Source organism: Chelonia mydas, chromosome 7 (genome assembly GCF_015237465.2).
Source record: "Chelonia mydas isolate rCheMyd1 chromosome 7, rCheMyd1.pri.v2, whole genome shotgun sequence".
In the NCBI taxonomy this organism is placed as follows: domain Eukaryota; kingdom Metazoa; phylum Chordata; order Testudines; family Cheloniidae; genus Chelonia; species Chelonia mydas.
This window is the reverse complement of record NC_057853.1, coordinates 103421135-103441752: the sequence shown is the minus strand read 5'-3', so window position 1 is coordinate 103441752 and position 20618 is coordinate 103421135. Positions and strand designations below refer to the sequence as shown.

The following is a 20618-nucleotide window of genomic DNA, read 5'->3' as shown; positions in this document are numbered from 1 at the left end:
TTACCTGGTGGCCTAGAGCGGGGGGGCTTCCTCGACACTCGTGGTCTTCCACCCCCTCGAGTTACCTAGTGCCGCGCCCAGGGTCACCGACCCTCCCTCTCCTGAGAGTGCCCGACAAGATGGGCACGGCTGTGGGGTGGGTGGTTGGGAGGGAGGGGGGTACACCCATGTATTATAAGACCCCTCCTAGATGACAATAATGATGGTATTCACAGCAGCTAACGGCTGTGGCTGGCGTCCCTCGCTCCATCCCTCAATCAGAGGGTCAGGCGGAGGGAACCGGACGGGGTCACCGAGCAGAGAACCCCGGACAGCGCCCACCGCTCCTCAAAGGTGTCAAGGGAGTCGGTGGACGCCGCCCAGAGGAACTCCGCCCGGATGCGTGAATGTACTGAGGATCGGAAAACGGCCCTACAATCGCAGGACGCCTCATGAGCCAACCTCCGCTCTCTGGTCTTATAAATGGCTGTTTTAGCCAAAGCTAGGAGGAGGTTAACCAGGAGATCCCGCGACTTGGTGGGGCCACGGATGGGGAGTGTGTAGATGAAGAGGTGGGGAGAAAAGTGAAGCCAGAAGCGCAATAGAAGATTTGTGAGGAGCCGAAAAAGGGGCTGCAATCTGGCACACTCTAAATAGACATGCGCCAGGGTTTCCCTCACATTACAAAAAGGACAAGTATCCGGGATGGAAGTAAACCGTGTCAAAAACACGCCCGTGCTCACAGCCCCGTGAAGGAGCCGCCAACTGATGTCCCCGACGGGCCTCGGGACCAAGGTGGAGTACAGGCTGGCCCACCGAGGTTGCTCACCCTCCAAAGGTGGTAGGAGATCTCGCCACTTTGTATCGGGGCGGGACACCAGGGTGCGGGCGTGAAGGGTATGAAGCGTGAGTGTATATAAATATTGCCGTGGTGCAACTTGAAAACCGACCGGTTGCAGTTCATGCAGCCGGCTTGCAGTGAAAGGATGAGGGGTGTGTTGGGATCGGCAGGGTAGGGGCCCGATGGAAAGGTCCGGCGGGCCTGGGGTAGAGGATGGGCGGGGTGCGCCCTCGCGCAAGGCTCGGCTAACATAAGCCCGAGCGGCGGGGGTCAAAGCGGCCTCCACCTCCTGAAGCACGCGCCGGGGGGTGCGAAGGCTGGAGAGCCCCATGCGTCGAGCGAGCGTCGGGGGATCCAGCCAGTCTCCCCGGTCGTAGTCCAGGAGGTCCCCGACCCTCGTAACTCCCGCCAGGACCAACCTCTGGCGCACCGTGCGGGACTCCGCCGCCTGCACACGAAGTTGGGGGTTGTGTAGCAGGGGCTCCGTGAGGAGATCTGCCCCCACGATGGCCGCCACGGACCTGGTGGTTGAAAACAGTTTCCAGGTCCGGAGGAGGTCCTGGTAGAAATCCGGCAGCCCGGAGAGGTCTCGCGGAAAACCTCTCGGACAAAGATAAAAGAGCTGCCGGTCATATCGGAGCCCATGGAAGCGGCGTAGGAAGGCATGCGCCAATATGCTCCACGTCGAACTACCTGCACTATAAAGGAGCCTCTGCAGGGCCTGGAGGCGGAAAACGCGGACCTGAGTGTACAGACACTTCAGGCCCTGCCCTCCTTCCTTCAGGGGCAAATGAAGAACTCCAACAGGGGCCCAGTGCAATCCTGACCAGAAGAACTCCAGAATCAATCTCCGGAGGTGGGACAGGAAACCCGGGGCCGGGGCTAGGGTGTTGAGCCGGTACCAGAGCGTGGACAGGACTAGTTGGTTAAGCACCAGTGCTCTCCCCCGAAGGGAGAGACATCGGAGTAGTCTCGTCCATTTCCTGATCCGCTCAATCACGCCGCCTTCCAAATTTTGCCAGTTCTCCGGCGGAGAAGGGTGCGTGGCAGAAAGGTAAACGCCGAGATAGAGCAGAGGGCCGGCACTCCACCGGATGGTCTGAAGCGCGGGTGGGAGGGAGCTTACCTGCCGCCAGCCCCCCACCGCCAAGCCAGAGCTCTTGACCCAGTTGACTCGGGCGGAGGAGGCTGCTGAATAGATGGCTTGGCATGCCTCCACTCGCGCCAAGTCGCCTGGGTCCTGGACCACGAGGAGGACGTCATCGGCGTACGCCGACAGGACCAGCCGCAGCTCCGGCTCCCGCAGCACCAACCCCGTCAACCTCCTGCGGAGGAGACAGAGGAAAGGCTCGATCGCCAGAGCGTACAGCTGGCCTGAGAGGGGGCACCCCTGCCGCACCCCTCGCCCGAAGCTGACCGGTTCGGTCAGGGTCCAGTTGAGCCTAACCAAACACTCCGCGGAGGCGTACAGCACCCGGAGAAAACTCACAAACTGAGGTCCGAATCCAAACGCCCGCAGGGTGCTCAGGAGGTACCCATGATCTACTCTATCGAAAGCCTTCTCCTGATCGAGAGACAGGAGGGCGAACGACAGACCGTCTCTCCGCCCGAGTTCCAAAAGGTCTCGGACTAGAAAGAGGTTGTCAAAAATGCTGCGACCCGGGACAGTATAGGTCTGGTCTGGGTGAATCACGTCCGCCATCACGGACCCTAGCCGCAGCGAAATTGCTTTCGCTACGATTTTGTAATCCGTGCTAAGGAGTGAGAGGGGACGCCAGTTTCGTAAGTCGCGGAGGTCCCCCTTCTTCGGCAGCAAGGCGAGCACCGCTCGTCTGCACGAGAGAGGGAGGACCCCGCTCTGCAGGGACTCAGCCCAGACAGTGACTAGGTCTGGGCCAAGGATGTCCCAGAACGCACGGTAAAACTCCACGGTCAGCCCGTCCATGCCCGGAGATTTATTGGTGGGCATGCGACGGAGGGCTTCCGAGAACTCGGCCAGGGTGAGAGGCAGCTCTAGCCGGTCTCGGTCGCCCACGCTGACCGTGGGGAGTTCCTCCCAGAGCACCCCGCAAGCGCCAGGATCGGTCGGATCCGGGGAGAAAAGGTTTGCGTAGAAGTCACGGGCCCTCCCACACATCTCCTCCGGATCCGTGAGGGGGGTGCCGTCTTCCGCTAGAAGGCAGGTGACGTGTTTTTTGGCCCCCCTCGTTTTCTCCAGGGCGTAGAAGAAGCGGGAGCCGCGATCCATCTCCCGAAGGAGGCGGATGCGGGACCGGACAAAGGCACCCCGGGCCCGGTGGTCCTCGAGGGCTCGAAGTTCCTCCCGCTTCTCCCGGCACGCTCCGCAGAGGGACGGGTCCCCGGGGCTGGCGGCCAAGCGCCTCTCCAGCTCTAAGACCTCCCGTTCCAACTGCTCTATCGCCGCATTTCTCCGTCGGCTGGTGCCCCGAGTGTAGTTGCGGCAGAAGAGCTTGGCGCGGACCTTCCCTAAATCCCACCAGCGCCGCACCGAGGGAAAGGCACGCCACTGCTCCCGCCAGGCCAGCCAAAACTCCCGGAAGGACATCACAAAGCTCTCGTCCTCCAACAGGCTGTTGTTAAAATGCCAGTAAGCCGGCCCCGGTCCCTCTGCACGGAGGGAGACCGTGACGGTAACCAAATGATGGTCGGAAAAAGGGGCCGGCCGAATGGTGGAGGAGTGGGCCTGTGAAAGATGGAGACGGGATAGGTAAATACGGTCTAACCGAGAGCGGTGTGACCGATGGGCCTCCACCCGAACAAAGGTAAACGTGGAAGTATCATCTGGGTGATGGTCACGCCAGACGTCCACTAGGGAGTGATAGTCGACTATGTCTCGGAGAATGGTCGCGGCGGCCGGGCTCGGCTCGGCCCCCGAGCGGTCCCGTTCCTCGAGGGTGGTGTTAAAGTCCCCTCCCAGGATCAGGCACTCGTGTGAATCTAGGGTGTCGAGAAATTCGGACACCTGCTGGTAGAATTGTGGCCGCTGTGAACTCACTTGCGGGGCATAGATATTAACAAGATTGACCACGAGCCCCTCCAGACGAACTCGGAGGTGCAACAAGTGGCCCGGCACGGCCTCAGTGACCCCTAGCACCTCGGGCCGCAGGGTGGGGGAGAACAGGGTCGCCACTCCAGCTTGCCAAGTCGTGCAGTGGCTGAAGTATACCCCGTCCCCCCACTCCAGCCGCCACCTATCCTCGGCGGTTGGGTCCGTGTGGGTCTCCTGCAGGAAAACCACAGAGTACCCCCCCTCCCGAAGGTAGGAGAGCACCTGGGACCTGCGGAGAGCCATCCTACAGCCCCTGGTGTTCAGGGTTACAATAAGGAGAGGTGTCATGCGGAGGGCTGGGGGGGTGGGGAGTTCTCATTGGTGGGGGTGCTCAAGGCCCCCGGCGGGTCGCGTAGCAACCCGTGTCCCATCCCGTAAGTAAGTAAATCTCTCCGGAAGCTGCGGGCCCGCTCGTAGGCCGCGGCACCGCCCTTCCCTTGCCCTCTGCCCTCCCTCATAAGGGCTCTCGCGGCCCGAAGGAGTCGATCAAAGTCCCCCCATTGCTGGAGAGCCAGCTGTGCCCTACCGCGGGCACCACGGCATCGTTCTAAGAACTCCCGTAGTGCATGCTGCAGCTCATGGGGGGGTGGGGTTACAATTCCCAGAGCAGTCCCTGGTGGGGCTCTTGATACAGCCTCGTGGTCCGCTAAGGCGGGTAGGCAGGGTGCGGACCGCCGACGGGGTGTCTGACAGGCTGGGGTTATTAACTCCATCTCATGCCTTGGGGTGGACGGGGATGGCAGGGGGAAAGGTGCAACTCCTGAGGAGTCGCAACTAGAAAACGTAAAGACTGCTCCCTGGGGGGAATCTGCAAAGGGCGGAAAAGAAATAACCCCAGGGGCGGCGGTAGCCTTGCAGGAGGAGGGAAACTGAACCGGAATAGGGGTGGGGCCAGGGGCAGAGGTAAGGCCCTGGGCTTCAGGAGGCGAGCAGCGGAAAGAAGGTGCCTCCCGAGCAGGGTCGGGGGTTAAGGGGCAAGGGAGGGGGCTCCGAGGAATGCTGGGTACTGGCTCCGGGGTGGTCGTGGCAGCCATGGCATCAGGTGGTAAACCACTTTCCGTGGGGTGCTCACCCGGAAAGGCAGTCAGGGGGAAAGAACATGGGGAAAGGGGGCCTGGGGTGAGATTGCCCAAATCGAGGCCGGCCGGCAGTAAATCATCCCCTCCCTGGGTGACCGGGGTCAAATCTAGGGCTTCAATCTCTGCATACACAGAGGAGAGGCCAACTCCCACCACCCCAGGGGCCTCTCCGCTAGGGCCCGCCTCAACGGTCACGTCGGGGTTCGTAGGGAGTTCAGGTGGTATCCGGTTAGAAGGGGCTTCCTCCGGGGCTTCGGAGGGGAGGGTCCCCCGCGGAGGGGGGATTCCACCCTCCAATGCTGGTCTATCTTCACCTCCCGACACCAGCGAATGGATCTCACTCGTGGCCGAGGCGGGAGGTTCAAGGTCGGTACCTCCCTTCCTGGTCTTCCGGGGGGCTTCCGCGTCGGATGAATGCAGCGGAGCTCGAGCCCTCCGCTTGCCTCGCTTCCCCTGGACTACAGTCCAGCCCTCCATGGCGTCGTCCGGGGGTTGAGTAGCAGGGGACGGAGCGGGGCGCGGAGGCAGAGGTTCAGGGGTTCGGGGGGGTAGCGGTAAGGCAGCATTAGGGGCGGGGGGTTCTCCTTGGGGCGAGCCCTCTCCTGCACCCGGTAAAAGCTCTGCCACACCCCCCTCCATAGGCTCTGCCGAGGTGGTTACAGCAAGGGTGGGACTCCCGTGGTCGCCCGGGCGTTGTTGGAGAGGTGCCTCTTGGGCCCGGACGGGGGCAGCGGTGGATCGGGTGGGAGGAGGGGTGGTTTCAGGTGCCGGGTGGCCAGGGGTGTCGGCAACGACGGGGCCGGTATCCCGCCGGGTCTCGGGGGTCTCAGGTGCCCCTCTCCCCCGGGCCAAAGGGCAGTCCCTGCGGACATGCCCTGCCGAGCGGCAAAGGTAGCACCGGGCCTCTCCGGTGGAATAAAAGACCCTATAGCGGGCTCCCTGGTAGGGAACTAGGAAGGACCCCTCGAGCGCCTCTCCGTCACGCACCCCCGCCGGCAGTGAAATCTGCACTTGCCGGCGGAACGAAAGGACGTGACGGAGGGCGGGGTCCTTGCAGCCTAACGGGAGAGGGCTGATAGCAGAAACAAGCTTCCCCAGGGCAGAAAGAGCAGGTAACAGGGCAACGTTAGGTAAAAAGGGAGGAACGGAGGTGAGGACGAAGCGAACGCCCAGATCTTCTAGCGGTTCTAGGGGGAGAAACACCCCCCCCACCACTAGGCCCTTCTCCACCGCCTCCTGGGCGGCAGTCTCCGAAGCCAGAAAGAAAACGACCTTCCCATACATCTTGGAGGCCGCCACAATGGCCATGGGTCCTACCACTTTCGCCAACGCCTGCACGTATGCCTCCACGTGGGGCGAGGCGGGCACTAGGAGGCAACGGACACCGTGCTTCCTGGTCAGGGCGGGAAGAGGGCCCCGGTTGCTAGTGGTGGCAGCGGAGGCAGTGGGTGGGCGAGATGAGGAGGCGGCAGGTGAGGGGGGGCCTGTCGCCACCCGGGCATACGTCCTGGGGGCCGGGGGAGGGACGGTCGCAGAACTGGTGGAGGGAACAGCTGGGAGGGGTGCCACGACCGATGACGAGGCCACAGCGGTGGGGGCGGCCTCAGCCATGGAGGGCCCAGCGGCATTAGCGGGGCCCTTCCCTTTTGGCCCGCTTCGATTTTTCCGTCTAACTGGGGGGGGGTTCCTAGAATCTAGTGGGGCAAGAACCAGAGTAGCAGTAGTAATTGCCCCGGTGCCTCCCACTGCCGATGCCCCAGCAGGGGCGGTGGCAGGGGTTCCAACAATGGAGGCGGTGGGGAGATCTTGAGGGGTGGGCAGGGGGGTAGATGGGGGAGGGACAACCAATTTCATTGGAGGGGCCTTGCGTCCCTCCTTCTCTGCCATTGTAAGCAGGGAGAGACAGGGAGACACTGGAAGGAGGGGGGGGGGCAAAAATCGGGGTCCGGTAGTAGGGGTAGGCTATGGGATAAACAATCCGGGGGGGAGGGGTGGAGGGAGGACGACCCACCACAATTGTCCAAAGAGTCTCGTTTGGTTGGTTGTTATGCCCGGTCCGAAAGGCAAAGTCCAAAGCAAACAGCTGGATCCGAAGGCAGATGGCAGATTGCCAGCAGGGACGAAGCGGCGGGGGCCGTGATAGTTGTAGTAGTGGTGGGGGGGGGGTTGGGGGCACCGATGGATCTGGGGGTAGCTCCCTGCTACACCCCTGTGCCGCCACCGACGCAGCTGAAACGCAGTCAACTCCCCCCCCTCCGAGGGTATAATTCAAAAGAAATCCTCAGTCTTACGGCTTCTCTCCACGATGATTCATAGCTGCCCGGGCGAGTTCTCCGGCCTCTGGCGTCTGCTGCAGCTGTTGGCTCTGTCCCAAGGCTCTCGGCAGCTAGGAATGTTGTAATGATAAGAAAAAAGTCCAGGCAAAAAACAAGACAGCTGGGTCTGGGGGCGTCCACTCCCCTCTCCGGACAGCGGGTCGGCAGTCCTCCCCCCCTCCTCTGGGGGTTTCAATTAAGCAAAAAGCAAAGTCCAGGAGCAGGCAGTGGGGGGGGTGCTGGCGGCCGGCCAGCCCACTGACGCAGCTCAGAAAAACGGGAAAAAACAAAACCAAAAAAACAAAGCGTCCGGCCCAAATGCGGGGGGGGAAACTAAGCGAAAGGAAAAGTGTGAAAAATCCGGGCCGGGGGGCTTTAGGAAAGAAAGGAAAGCAGATAGCTCAGGAGCGAGTAAGGAAACGATTCCGTCACCGTAACAGGGAAGGTTCCAGAACAATCAGGAACTTTCTGGAAACAATTAAGGCAGACAGGCTGATTAGAACACCTGCAGCCAATCAAGAAGCTGCTAGAATCAATTAAGACAGGCAGGCTAATCAGGGCACCTGGGTATTAAAAGGAGCTCACCTTAGTTTGTGAGGTGTGTGCGAGGAACTGGGAGCAAGAGGCGCAAGAAGCTGAGAGTGAGAAGGCATACTACTGGAAGACTGAGAAGTACAAGCATAATCAGACATCAGGAGGAAGGTACTGTGGTGAGAATAAAGAAGGTGTTGGGAGGAGGCCATGGGGAAGTAGCCCAGGGAGTTGTAGCTGTCACGCAGCTGTTACAGGAGCCACTGTAGACAGCTCCAATCCACAGGGCCCTTGGCTGGAACCCGGAGTAGAGGGCGGGACCGGGTTTCCCCCATCCCCCCCAAATCCCTACTTGATACTGGAGGAGTTGACCTGGACTGTGGGTTCCACCAGAGGGGAAGGTCTCTGGCCTGTTCCCTGATCCACTAGGTGGATCAGCAGAGACTGCGGGGATTGTTCTTCTTCCTTTTCCCCATGCTGCCCAGTGATGAGGCTAACTGAGTGAATGGCAGATTTGAGCCACGAAAGTGGCCAAACTGAGGGCTGCCATGAACCTCTGAGGCGAGCAACTCCGCCAATAAGCACAGGACCCACCAAGGCAGAGGAGGAACTTTGTCACAGTCCGTTATAAATATCTTTTTGTTGCAATTGAATGGAATTACACTGACACTATCACTGTAGCTGGGTAGAATGTATTTCTGTTACCTTTTTCACAACTTTGATTGCCCATTCAAGAGAGAGCTATTAATGCCAGGATAGCTTTAGGACTCCTTCCGAGCTGAGTAATGTGGTCCTGGCAAAGTTTGTGGGCAATCCTGCCAATTGTTACGGAGAACTGTGCTTACCTGGCAGGGGGCAGCCTAAGATTTCCAGTCTCATACAGACGCTCCCTTCTTCGTACCATGACCGAGGGTTTATACGGATATAACGTGCAACAATTGGTACTGGCAGTTCATTGAGTACCGGGATCTCTTTCTCGCTGTTTCCTTCAAAAATCTATTCAGATTCAAACATACAAAAACGTCAAGTTCAGTTCACAGGACTCTTCAAAACTTTGGTAAAACATCTGTAACTAGATCCAACTTAAAGGTGGAATGAGATTGTGCCCTGATAGGTAGCTGAGGGGAACCCAGAGATAATTGCTTTTCAGGGAGAATACGCTCTCAGCTCAATTATTAGTGGGCCAGAGGAAAAGGGGAGTGTCACAGCCCCATCTTCTCCACAGCCTCTCTCAAATAATGTGCACTCTGCAGGCATCCTCATCTGCTGTAAATCAGTGTAGTTCAACTTACATCAACGGATTTACACCAGCTAAGGATCTGGCTCATGGAGGGAACACTGTATCTGATCTATCCCCTTCTGTGTGCAAGGAGTGGGAGGGGGCCAGTTCTTCAAAATAATAGATGGTACCCTGCAGATCTGATACCCTGCTGATCTACACTGCAGAGTGGGTCAGGGATGGTAGAGCTGGGGCAGGAGCACTCAGACAATGAGAAGGACTAGGGGGATACATACATCATTCCCCTTTCAGCCTCACAGAGCCTCTCAAGAAGATATATTACTACGTGGCACATCAAAAGTCAATATGATTCTTTTTTTTCCCTAAGTAATGCTTTCGCACTATTCCTTGTGGCTCTCCTGTTCTGTGGTACTCACCATATCTCCAGATCCATTTTTGACAGTGATCCATGCGTGACTGTCATTGCTCACCATTACTTTATAAGATGTCACCCAGTCACTCCTAGACAGAAGGTAAAGGGTTTTGTTGTTTGTTGTGGTATATTTTTTTTTTGTAAATTGATGCAAGTGTGTTTAATATAGCAACACTCCATAAACCTGCTAATTATGGAAATCCCAATTGGCAAAGTAATGTCAGCACTTGGCTGGTGAACTGAAATGCAGAGCTGGTTTTGGCAGACGATTTAAAAACCTAAGAAGATGGAAATGAACAGCACAACCAAGATAATGTTCTGGGTTTCCAGGAAGAGGATCAGCCTTCTCCTTCCCCCAGTGTCTAAACACATTCTAGCACATTTGATGGTTAATCCAGACCATATGCATCAACTCCAGAGAATTTGCATTATCCAAGAATGTTGCCCACCCTAGCCACAAAACATTTATAATTCCTATCATTACTGTCAGTGAGGATGAAAAAAGTATATAAAGACTCTAGGAGTAAAATCCCCTGAATTTTAAGCAACAGCATTTCCATTCAGTGGCTCATCCTACTTCTAATTATAGGCTGTTTCCATTTCTAGGTGCAAAAATTAGAGGTACATGAATCCTGAAAAGTTTGGTGTTTTAAGAAGGGGCATTTGAACTGAACCCTGAAGTTGGGTTCATAGCAGATGGAAAGGAACCAAACTCTCCAGTTCACAAAAAAGTATCTTACTGAATACCCAGCAGGATGGGGACCTAGCCAAGTGGGGATTTTGGGCACTACTGCAATATGAATAAAAAACAGGAATAATATGGTCCAAACTCCATAGACTTGAACTTTTAAGGAGCCCTCTCCTCCACATCAGCTGCAGCCAGACTCTCTCTACTTCTAATAGCCAGCCCCAGGCCAGGACCTCCCATTCTTACCTTATGGCCCTTGTCTGACTCAGCTAATCAGGGGTTTACAGAGGAGTAAGAAGCCACCGCCTCTACACTCAAGTGAATCAGACCTATCCAGATCCTGTGGTCAATCTGATATGGAGCACAGCCCCTGTTCTCTGGTACTCCCTACTGTGAGTGGAGTGGAGATAGTAGAGGGGGGTAGGGAAAGGGTGAAGTATTGGCTCCAACCCCCCTACTCATGGGCCAGAGGGGCTAGTCAGGAAGGAAGGAAGCAAGCTACACCCTTTGAAGGACAGCAGCCACTTATTTCCTTCCCAACGCCTCCTTCCTGGGTTCAAGAGCCAGCGTGGATCAGGGAAGGAACCGTCTCCCAGAGACGTATGTCTGAGTCACAGTGCCTGGCTGGGGTTATGCCTGGGATGATATAGCTCATGCAGCTGCTTTACCTGGGGCTAAAGTCATAATTTAGCCCCTAGCTAATTCTAGGAAGTACTATGGTTTGTTGGTGGGTAGTAAGGGAAGCAGAGTGGCATGAGGGAGCTTCACCAGATTTCTAGCCTTCTGAACAATCTCATCCCATGTTCACCAAACTTCTGCAAGACTGGAGACTGATGTTTTCCTCCCTCTTCCATCATGAGGTGACCTCCCAAATCATGATTTAACCAACCCCTGCTAGCAAAAATATAATGACTTGTGGGGCCTTACCCGCTACTGAGTTTATCTTACTAGTAGGAGTATTCTCATTAAAGTAAATAAGATTGAGGATGGTACTAAGCACTTAGGGCCAGACTTACAAATATACTTACGCACCTACAGATGCATATAGGTACCTAGAGGGATTTTCAAAAGTGCTTAGGCAGGTTAGGTGCCTGGCTTCCACTGAAAATCAATAAGAATTAGGCTCTCAGCAGGACTTTTTAAAAGATCTCTGTAAATTAGGTACCTATGTGCATCTTTAAGCACCTTTGTAAATCTGTCTCCCATGAGCATTTTCCAGACCAGTTAATTGATTTGCATTTTGAATTAATATTCAGCCTTTTAAAAGATCTGAACTTTACCATTTCTACTAGTTTAAATGGCAAAATCTTGAATATTATCAGAGACTGGACTTTTTGCCTTTGTACTTAAAAGCTGAAAAAGCACCCACAGTATACATGCTACCACAGTATTTTTTAAATAATTGTTAAAATCTAGGCGCCCTACCCAGAACACTGTATTAATTTTCTGTATCTCAATATGGGATCTCTAGAGACAGGGGATTTACTAGGATATAAGTTCTGAGAAGTGCCATGCTGGCATCTCAAGTCTTTCTGGCTGTAAAATGTTACAAAACAATATAACAACTTCAGAGCTCTGTATACATTCAGTTCACTTATAGTAGCATCTTTCCTTCCCTGATCTTGTGAAATAATGTGGTGGTTGCCCTAGGAAAGCCACTGTGATCATAAATTCTACAGATTTACAGAGGCAGATTTACATCGAGCGGAGATGGAAATGAGGAATTTAGGAGACAACCCCTGTCAAAACACAAGAAAAATAAATTTCACTGTCAAAAAGTGAAAAAAAAAGCTCAAGAGCAAAGTCCACACTTTGAAATGTGTTCACACACACACGTGCACATGTGTACACACACACAAAGGTATTTATTTTTATTTTTTTGCTATTCTCCATGGCCACTTGTCAAGGACAGGATCCATAACCAAAAGGTCAGGATTTATTTGCAAGGTTTTATTGCAAATCCAAAGGCATCATTCCCTTTCCTGCCACCTACTGGAATCTACCACAGAATATTTTTATTTGATTTTTATTTTTCATTCTCATTTTATTTACACAATCCAGTCCTTATTCCTTGGTTTCCTTAAGAAACTGATTTTGAATGTATTGGAAAAATAAATCAAACATTGAGTTTCTTTATGTCAAGATTCCAGATCACCGCTGAAATTCCATATAACTGAGAATGTTATAATAATACTGCAGCACAGATGTAGAATGTAAAAACCACCAGCCTATGACAGCATTAAACATCTCTTTTTTTGATATCGTGGCAAATGTTCTGGTCCTTAACATTTTCTTTTAAAGGAACTAGCTCATTTTGCTGACACAAGAAAGCATGTGGAGGCTAAAATTATATTCTTGACTTAGGAAGTGTTTTTTATGTTACCATCTCCATTTTGATTTTTCTCACTTCACACACTTGTAAATGTTCACATTTCTACAAAAGGAAAATGGGCACTGATCAGACTTGAACCTGTAACTTCTTGGGAGTGATAACAAGTAACATGCTTCTCAGATGAAGCCTGTCAATTAAAATACAAATGTGGCTAGATCTTACCCCCAGATACATGTGCAGCTTGAAAGCATTGCACTGGGTTGGTGGTAGAAGATAAGCCAGGCTAATGTGGCAGCCCAGACATCTGGCCCTCATTTAGCTGTGGTCTGTGGGTTAGGAGGTATCTGATAAACTGCAACAAATAAGCACACCTTTCCTCTTGCTCAGAGCAAGAAAGTGACCCCCTCTCCGCCACAATGTGGATTGATCTGGCTCCCACTGACACTGTTTGCAAAACTCCCTTTGAATAAAATAATGCAGGAGCAGATGTATAGTGCATTGTTCTCTACTTTCTCTGAGAAATCCTGCCACAACCAGCAGGAGTCTCTTTGTAGAGGAAACACTGGGCAACATCTCTGTTTCACCTTGCTGAACTGACTACTTCAAGATTTAGTGCATGCACTAGACTAGACATTAGCATTGAGATTTGAAGACAATAACAATTTCAATAGCACTTCATATCAAAACTTCTCAAGGCTCTTTATAAAGATGTATAAATATTTAACAACAGAACTTTCCCATTAAAGGGAATATAGGAATACTTTTCAGTATTTTTGGCATCTATAGCTCTTTTATAGAGAACATGCTGAGAAGCTGTGTTGAATTAATTCTACAAATATCTGGATCTACAATAGTCCTGTAGTATACTAAATCAGAGATACCTATCTGCCTTGTGAATACATGAAAACCAAATACATGAAAATTCCCTATAACAGTATCATGAAAATACTGAATTCCCTATCAAGCTATTTTTTGTGCACAGGACAGACAGTATAAACCTTGTTGGTAGACAGTCTTCCATTAAAGGGCGTAGATGTTGTTTTGTTGTGCCTACTCCACAATGCTCTAGTATAGATATACATTTAAATGCCGCTTGCATGACCCTCCCACAAACCAAAAGGCATGAAGGAAAAAGACCTACAGATGACAAGAAAGATGGTTCTATTAGAATTCAGCTTGATTCACGTTTCCTACGAAAAACATTTCTTCTTTTAAGTCGTTTCTGCCAGACTGTTCTGTCTCCATAATAACAATGTATCTACAAAAGACAAAAATGTTCTGCCTTTGTTGTGAAGATTTTATTATCTCTGCGAAGATTTTATTAATCTTACAGAAGCCAGACACAAAAATCAAAACACAATTGAAATGTACTGGGCATGGTGGATCTCTTTATTGTTGTTGTTATTTAATGTTTCTATATGGTATGCAATTTATCCATCTATGGTACTTTGGTGCTCCCATTACTCTTGTATGTAAACACCTCCCAACTTCTCTGTGACATAGGAAAGTGCTATTATCCCCATTTTACAATGGGAAATTGAGGCAGAGAGGCTAATTGACTTGCCCTGGGTCACACAGGAAGTCTGTGGCAGAGCAGGTAGCAAAACCCAAGTTTCCCATAGTGCTGGCTAGCACTCTGACCACTGGACTCATCTTCCTTTCTTTAAATAGGAAACATTCTATCATTCACACCATAAACCTACTGACCACATCTTAAAGTACTTTGATGCCACAAGAACAATAAGGTATCCTCTCCCTCTATGCCCCACTCCATTATAATGTACCTACTTCTAATACATTATAAATTCCATTCCCTTTCCTTCCTCTCGTTAATTTCCCAGCCTCGCACCCCATCTTTCCTTTCTCTCATCTTCTGGCCCTTACTTCCTTACTCGTCCTTTTCATCGTCCCTTCTCTCTGATAGACATAGCACAACCCAATATAACTAATGTAACACCAGGTGGTGTTGTCAGCAACAAAAGCCAGGTTCAATATCTAGGAGTTCCTCTCAGCATTACACAACAGAACCAGTTCAAGTCCCGCCCCACTTGCAGTTTGTTGTCTGTGTCCAGGGGTGCATTCAGGTGGGTCCCCCTCCCGCCCCTGGGCGTGAACGGGTGGTGGAACGATGCTGCCACCTGTCGCTGCTTGCCAGCATTGCAGTTGCCACCACTAGCTAAGATGCCATGTTCTGAGGTTCCACCTCTTAGCCCAGCTCAGTGGGTAACAGGGAAGCTCACTGCTGCTCCATTTGCTGCATCCTCTGTGTTGCCTTTCCCCGCAACATCATCCCCACACCAGGTGTAAGGCTCAACCCCCAGACCAGCTTATCATTGATTTCAGCTCGAGTGATCACTAAGAGCTGATCAGACTCCTGGTTTCTGTCTTTAAATGCTGGTCAAATGGTATGTAGGACTCCACAAACAGAGTGCCCAACCTACCCCTGTCCCTATCCCCTTACACTGAGCTTTGGCATCAATACTCCATGCTTAGTGAGTGAGCTTCGAGTGAGGGTGATCTCCCCTCAAATAAGTTCCTACTTAGTACAGTTCAGCTGTACATAGTCATACACTAAGGATAATATTACCCCTGCATCTAAGACTTAAGTGAATTTTAAAACAGCTATATTTGATCATTCTGGTAAAGCAGGTCTGTCTGCTGATCTCCTAAGCCCAGCAGGTATGTCTATGCAAATATGGTCTACTCCTGGAGTCTTTCTCCCAAGTTCATCAACAGATGGCAGGAGAGAGCTCATTTCAACCCTGGTTTACACCAATACAGTCAATGCCAGGTGCAGAAATGGCAAAGAGACAGAAAGCAAATTGTTATCTGCCTGCTTTCTCGCCAGTACATAGATCCAGAATTGTAATTGTTTGGGGTTTTTATTTAAACATGGGCTTAAGCGCATAAAAATGTAATGTAAATCTCTATAACGATGAAGAGCTAACTAAGCAACAATAAAAAGTCTCGTGGTCTCATCCCAATCCCTAGTGGATGCTTGTCCACCTCACTGAGCTACCACACAGTTTAACACAATTCAGTATTACTGGCAGTGGCTCAGGACTGAAATAGCGGTGATGTTGGAGATTAGACTACAGTACAAAGGGAGACTTAATGCTGTCTACAATGGACTTGGCTCCAGCTGATCAAATTATTCTTTTGCTGTCATCATAATCCAATTTAACTGCTTTACAAACACCAAAAATGAATGGAAAATAAAAATGGGAAAAGAACAGGTTTGCATCCTCTGTTCGAGCATGCATTTTCAACCAGAGATCTCTGAAACAAAAAAAACATGGCAAGACAAAACAGATTTTTAGGCCAGGCTGAAATTTTCCAACACCTTCTTATTAATGCCATTTTATCGAGAGAGAGACACGGTGGGTCTTCCTCGGGCCTGAAGAGGAGCTCTGTGTAAGCTCAAAGCTTGTCTCTCTCACCAACATAAGTTGATCCAGTAAAAGATATTACCTCACCTACCTTATATCTCTAATAATTTGAGACCAACACTGCTACAACACCACTGCATATATATATAGATAGATAGATAGATATGGATGACAAAAACAGCATGTTGGAATTTAAGTGAACTTCTGCGTCAGAAGGGAATTTGTAGTCAGAAGCAATTAAATATAAAAAGTGTTAATATTAAAACGCCCACTATCCAACTGCTTCTCCCTATAGGCAACATTCAAAAGCTCTTAGGCTAACCACATGTGGGCCAATACGTAACCAAAATTAATTAAAATAAATATATTGAGTTTAAATCATGCAGTTTGTCAAGCAATGGGGTATTTTTTTTAATAACTGAAATTTTAAAATGTTTAACTTTTAAAATAATAATAATAAATAATAATTGAGCTTTTGTGACCAAAAGCTTTATACGGAGTTTGGGTGAAATTCAACTTTTCAGAGAGCTTGTGCACTCACAGAGTTAGATTTTCAGAAGAGCTTAGGGCCAGATTTTCAAGTGCTCATTGCCCCCTATTGAGGCCAGATTTTTAAAAGAGCTCAGTACCCATGTAGGATCCGAATAAGAATCAGATCTGCAAAAAAACTCAGGACCTAGTAGCTGTCACAGTGACACTTAAGGCCAGGTTTTAAAAAGAACCTAATCTCCACCAATGTACTGAGCTCTTCTGAAAATCTGGTGCTGGGTGCTGAATTCTTTTGAAAATTTCATACTTAGGGCTTAAGTGGGATTTAATTTCATTATTTCTGTGTTCACCCAGTTGCCCAAATTCTCTGATGCCCAAATATATCTGACACTCTTGTTAGTGCTGTAATTAATTATGAGTAATTGTGTTCCGGTAGTGCCTAGAGACAGCACTGATCTAGCGGTCAGAGCCTAAAGTAGAGCTGGGCTTACAGTTAAGAGTCACACCAAGGGTGGCAGCCAGAGTCAGATTTAGAAGCCATGCCAAGGGTTAAAGTGGAGTTAGAGTAAGAGTCATGCAACACTTAACCAGGTGTAAGGCTCAACCCGCAGACCAGCTTATCATTGATTTCAGCTCTAGTGATCACTAAGAGTTGATCAGACTCCTGGTTTCTGTCTTTAAATGCTGCAGGATGAAGGTCAATAACTAGAGTTAGGGCAAGGGAGCAGAATGTGGTAACAGGTATGAAGTGGGAACCAGGCAAGGAAGCAGAGACTTTGTCTCTGGGGTTGGTCAGCATCGGGCTTGGCAACTAGTTGCTCAGACAAAGGTTGTGGCAGCAACAGGAAGCTTTATACTAAGAGGTGTCCAATCAGCAGCCTGCTGCCAGTGAACTGATCCTGCTGAGTCAGCATGTGTAGCCCTTGTTTGCTGGGTATCAGCTGCAGTTTCCTTGTGTCCCATTTTGCTAGGTGCTGCACAAGTATATAACAAAGAGACAGTGACTGGCTCTAAGAGTTTACAATCTAATTGAGAATATTTATCATTTACAACTTGATCTGCACAAAAAAAGTTCACCTGGAAATTGCTTTGTTCTGAAATACGTCCCTCACCACATTGCCCCTGGTGAATCTTCCTGGACAATAAATACAAAAGTTTGGTTCACCTTCACTTTAAACTTTGTTGTTGGTTTTTTTGGTGACATTTGCTACTCTTAATTGTGTCTCTTGCCTATGTCTAGCATTTTGTGTGGCTGCTAAATGCTCAGTTGAGTAAATTTTCTTGGCCTCCTCATGTATCCACATGAAATACAGAACTTCGAATAGTCTCAGACCTGGGGTGGGGGGGTGAGGGGCAAGTTTTAGAAAATGCCCCTGAAAAACCCACTGAGGAGGGATGCAAATGAAATGCATTTGTGTGCACAGGTGTTCGGTTATTTGAAGTGCATGTGCAGGCGTTAACATGCATGCAGGTGTTAGCACCAAGAAGATGCAGGTGCAAGTTTGATCGAGCTATTTGGCACATGCAAAGTGGAGGCTGGCCTTTGAAAACTTTGGTCCGGTCTGTGAATATAAGTATCAGTAACAAGTGTCTGTCTTGTTCATCAGGTATCACATGTCGTAATATCCTTTTTGCTCCAGCAAGTCAGAACTACTGATGGAGAGTAGAGTGCACATTTTTAAACCAAGCCTTGATGATCAATGATATACACAGTAAGAGCAGCATAGATGTAGATTCATAGATTCATAGATATTAAGGTCAGAAGGGACCATCATGATCATCTAGTCCGACCTCCTGCACAACGCAGGCCACAGAATCTCACCCACCCACTCCTGCGATAAACCTCTCACCTATGGCTGAGCTATTGAAGTCCACAAATCATGGTTTAAAGACTTCAAGGTGCAGAGAATCCTCCAGCAAGTGACCTGTGCCCTATGCTACAGAGGAAGGCGAAAAACCCTCAGAGCCTCTTCCAGTCTGCCCTGGAGGAAAATTCCTTCCCGACCCCAAATATGGCGATCAGCTGAACCCTGAGCATATGGGCAAGATTCACCAGCCAGATACCCAGGAAAGAATTCTCTGTAGTAACTCAGATCCCACCCCATCTAGCATCCCATCACAGGCCATTGGGTCTATTTACCATGAATAGTTAAAGATCAGTTAATTGCCAAAATCATGTTATCCCATCATACCATCTCCTCCATAAACTTATCGAGTCTAATCTTGAAGCCAGATAGGTCTTTTGCCCCCACTGCTTCCCTTGGAAGGCTATTCCAGAACTTCACTCCTCTGACGGTTAGAAACCTTCGTCTAATTTCAAGTCTAAACTTCCCGATGGCCAGTTTATATCCATTTGTTCTTGTATCCACATTGGTACTGAGCTTAAATAATTCCTCTCCCTCTCTAGTATTTATTCCTCTGATATATTTATAGAAAGCAATCATATCTCCCCTCAACCTTCTTTTAGTTAGGCTAAACAAGCCAAGCTCCTTGAGTCTCCTTTCATAAGACAGGTTTTCCATTCCTCGGATCATCCTAGTAGCCCTTCTCTGTACCTGTTCCAGTTTGAATTCATCCTTCTTAAACATGGGAGACCAGAACTGTACACAGTGATCCAGGTGAGGTCTCACCAGTGCCTTGTATAATGGTACTAAAACCTCCTTATCTCTACTGGAAATACCTCACCTGATGCATCCCAAGACTGCATTAGCTTTTTTCACGGCCATATCACATTGGCAGCTCATAGTCATCCTCTGGTCAACCAATACTCCAAGGTCCTTCTCCTCTTCCGTTATTTCTAATTGATGAGCCCCCAGCTTATAACTAAAATTCTTATTATTAATCCCTAAATGCATGACCTTACACTTCTCACTATTAAATTTCATCCTATTACTCCAGTTTACAAGGTCATCCAGATCCTCCTGTATGATATCCCGGTCTCTCTCCAAATTGGCAATACCTCCCAGCTTTGTATCATCCGCAAACTTTATTAGCACACTCCCACTCTTTGTGCCAAGGTCAGTAATAAAAAGATTAAATAAGACTGGTCCCAAAACCGATCCCTGAGGAACTCCACTGGTAACCTCCCTCCAGCCTGACAGTTCACCTTTCAGTAGGACCCGCTGTAGTCTCCCTTTTAACCAATTCCTTATCCACCTTTCAATTTTCATATTGATCCCCATCTTTTCCAATTTAACTAATAATTCCCCATGTGGCACCGTATCGAACGCCTTACTGAAATCTAGGTAAATTAGATCCACTGTGTTTCCTTTGTCTAAAAATCTGTTACTTTCTCAAAGAAAGAGATCAGGTTGGTTTGGCACAATCTACCTTTTGTAAAGCCATGTTGTATTTTGTCCCATTTACCTCAATGTCCTTAACTACTTTCTCCTTCAAACTTTTTCCAAGACCTTGCATACTACAGATGTCAAACTAACAGGCCTGTAGTTACCTGGATCGCTTTTTTTACCCTTCTTAAAAACAGGAACTATGTACCAGTCATATGGTACAACCCCTGAGTTTACAGATTCATTAAAAATTCTTGCTAATGGGCTTGCAATTTCATGTGCCAATTCCTTTAATATTCTTGGGTGAAGATTATCTGGGCCGCCCGATTTAGTCCCACTAAGCTGTTTGAGTTTTGCTTCTATCTCAGATATGGTAATGTAAGCAGAGTCAGAATGAGCTCTACCCTGACATCTGGTGGTGAGCTGTGGAAAAGGACTTCAGGGACTGATCTCATTTGCATGGGCACACCCACCCTGCCTAGCATGATGGACTGCTTGCCCAAATGGTCACTTTGGCTGCTGTGGGATCCCCAGTCTCTTTGTTATTGGGGCAGGAGTAATAAAGTGTTGTTATCCTGGTTAAGTGAATCAAGGACAGTAGAACTGTACTTGGTATTTTATGATGAAGGGACTCACCCTCAACTAAGTAGCAGTCACTAGGCAAGGGACATGGATTCCAAAGCCCAGTGAATTGAGAGAGGCTGGGGACAGGTATGTGTACCTGGTAGTGTGGGCCCAAAACACCACTTTGACCCCCTCCCCTCCCCACTGTGTAATAACAGAGCTAATTTTGACTCAGTTAGGAACCTTGTTAGGTGCTGCAGAGCTGAAATCACTGATTCCTAGGTCTAAGCATTAGACCTACTTTGGGCTAGTGGTTCTGAGTGTGCTAGCACTGAGGACCCCTCCCCCCTTACTAACAGCTGAAATCACTAAAGAGCTGAACTCACTGAGAGCTGTGTTAAG

The 20618-nt window shown here is 49.7% G+C and overlaps 1 protein-coding gene across 2 annotated transcripts in view; it reads right to left on the bottom strand.

Annotated features, from left to right (window-relative positions):
- CPXM2 (carboxypeptidase X, M14 family member 2) overlaps positions 1-20618 on the bottom strand; it is a 113655-nt gene that overhangs the window by 40366 nt on the left and 52671 nt on the right. For both annotated transcript variants that reach the window (XM_007053058.4, XM_043551728.1), the window contains exons 5-6: positions 9472-9556; positions 8661-8811 (exon numbers count right to left, since the gene is read on the bottom strand). In XM_007053058.4, the coding sequence (XP_007053120.2) occupies positions 8661-8811; positions 9472-9556 (236 nt within the window). The remainder of the gene's footprint in view (positions 1-8660; positions 8812-9471; positions 9557-20618) is intronic.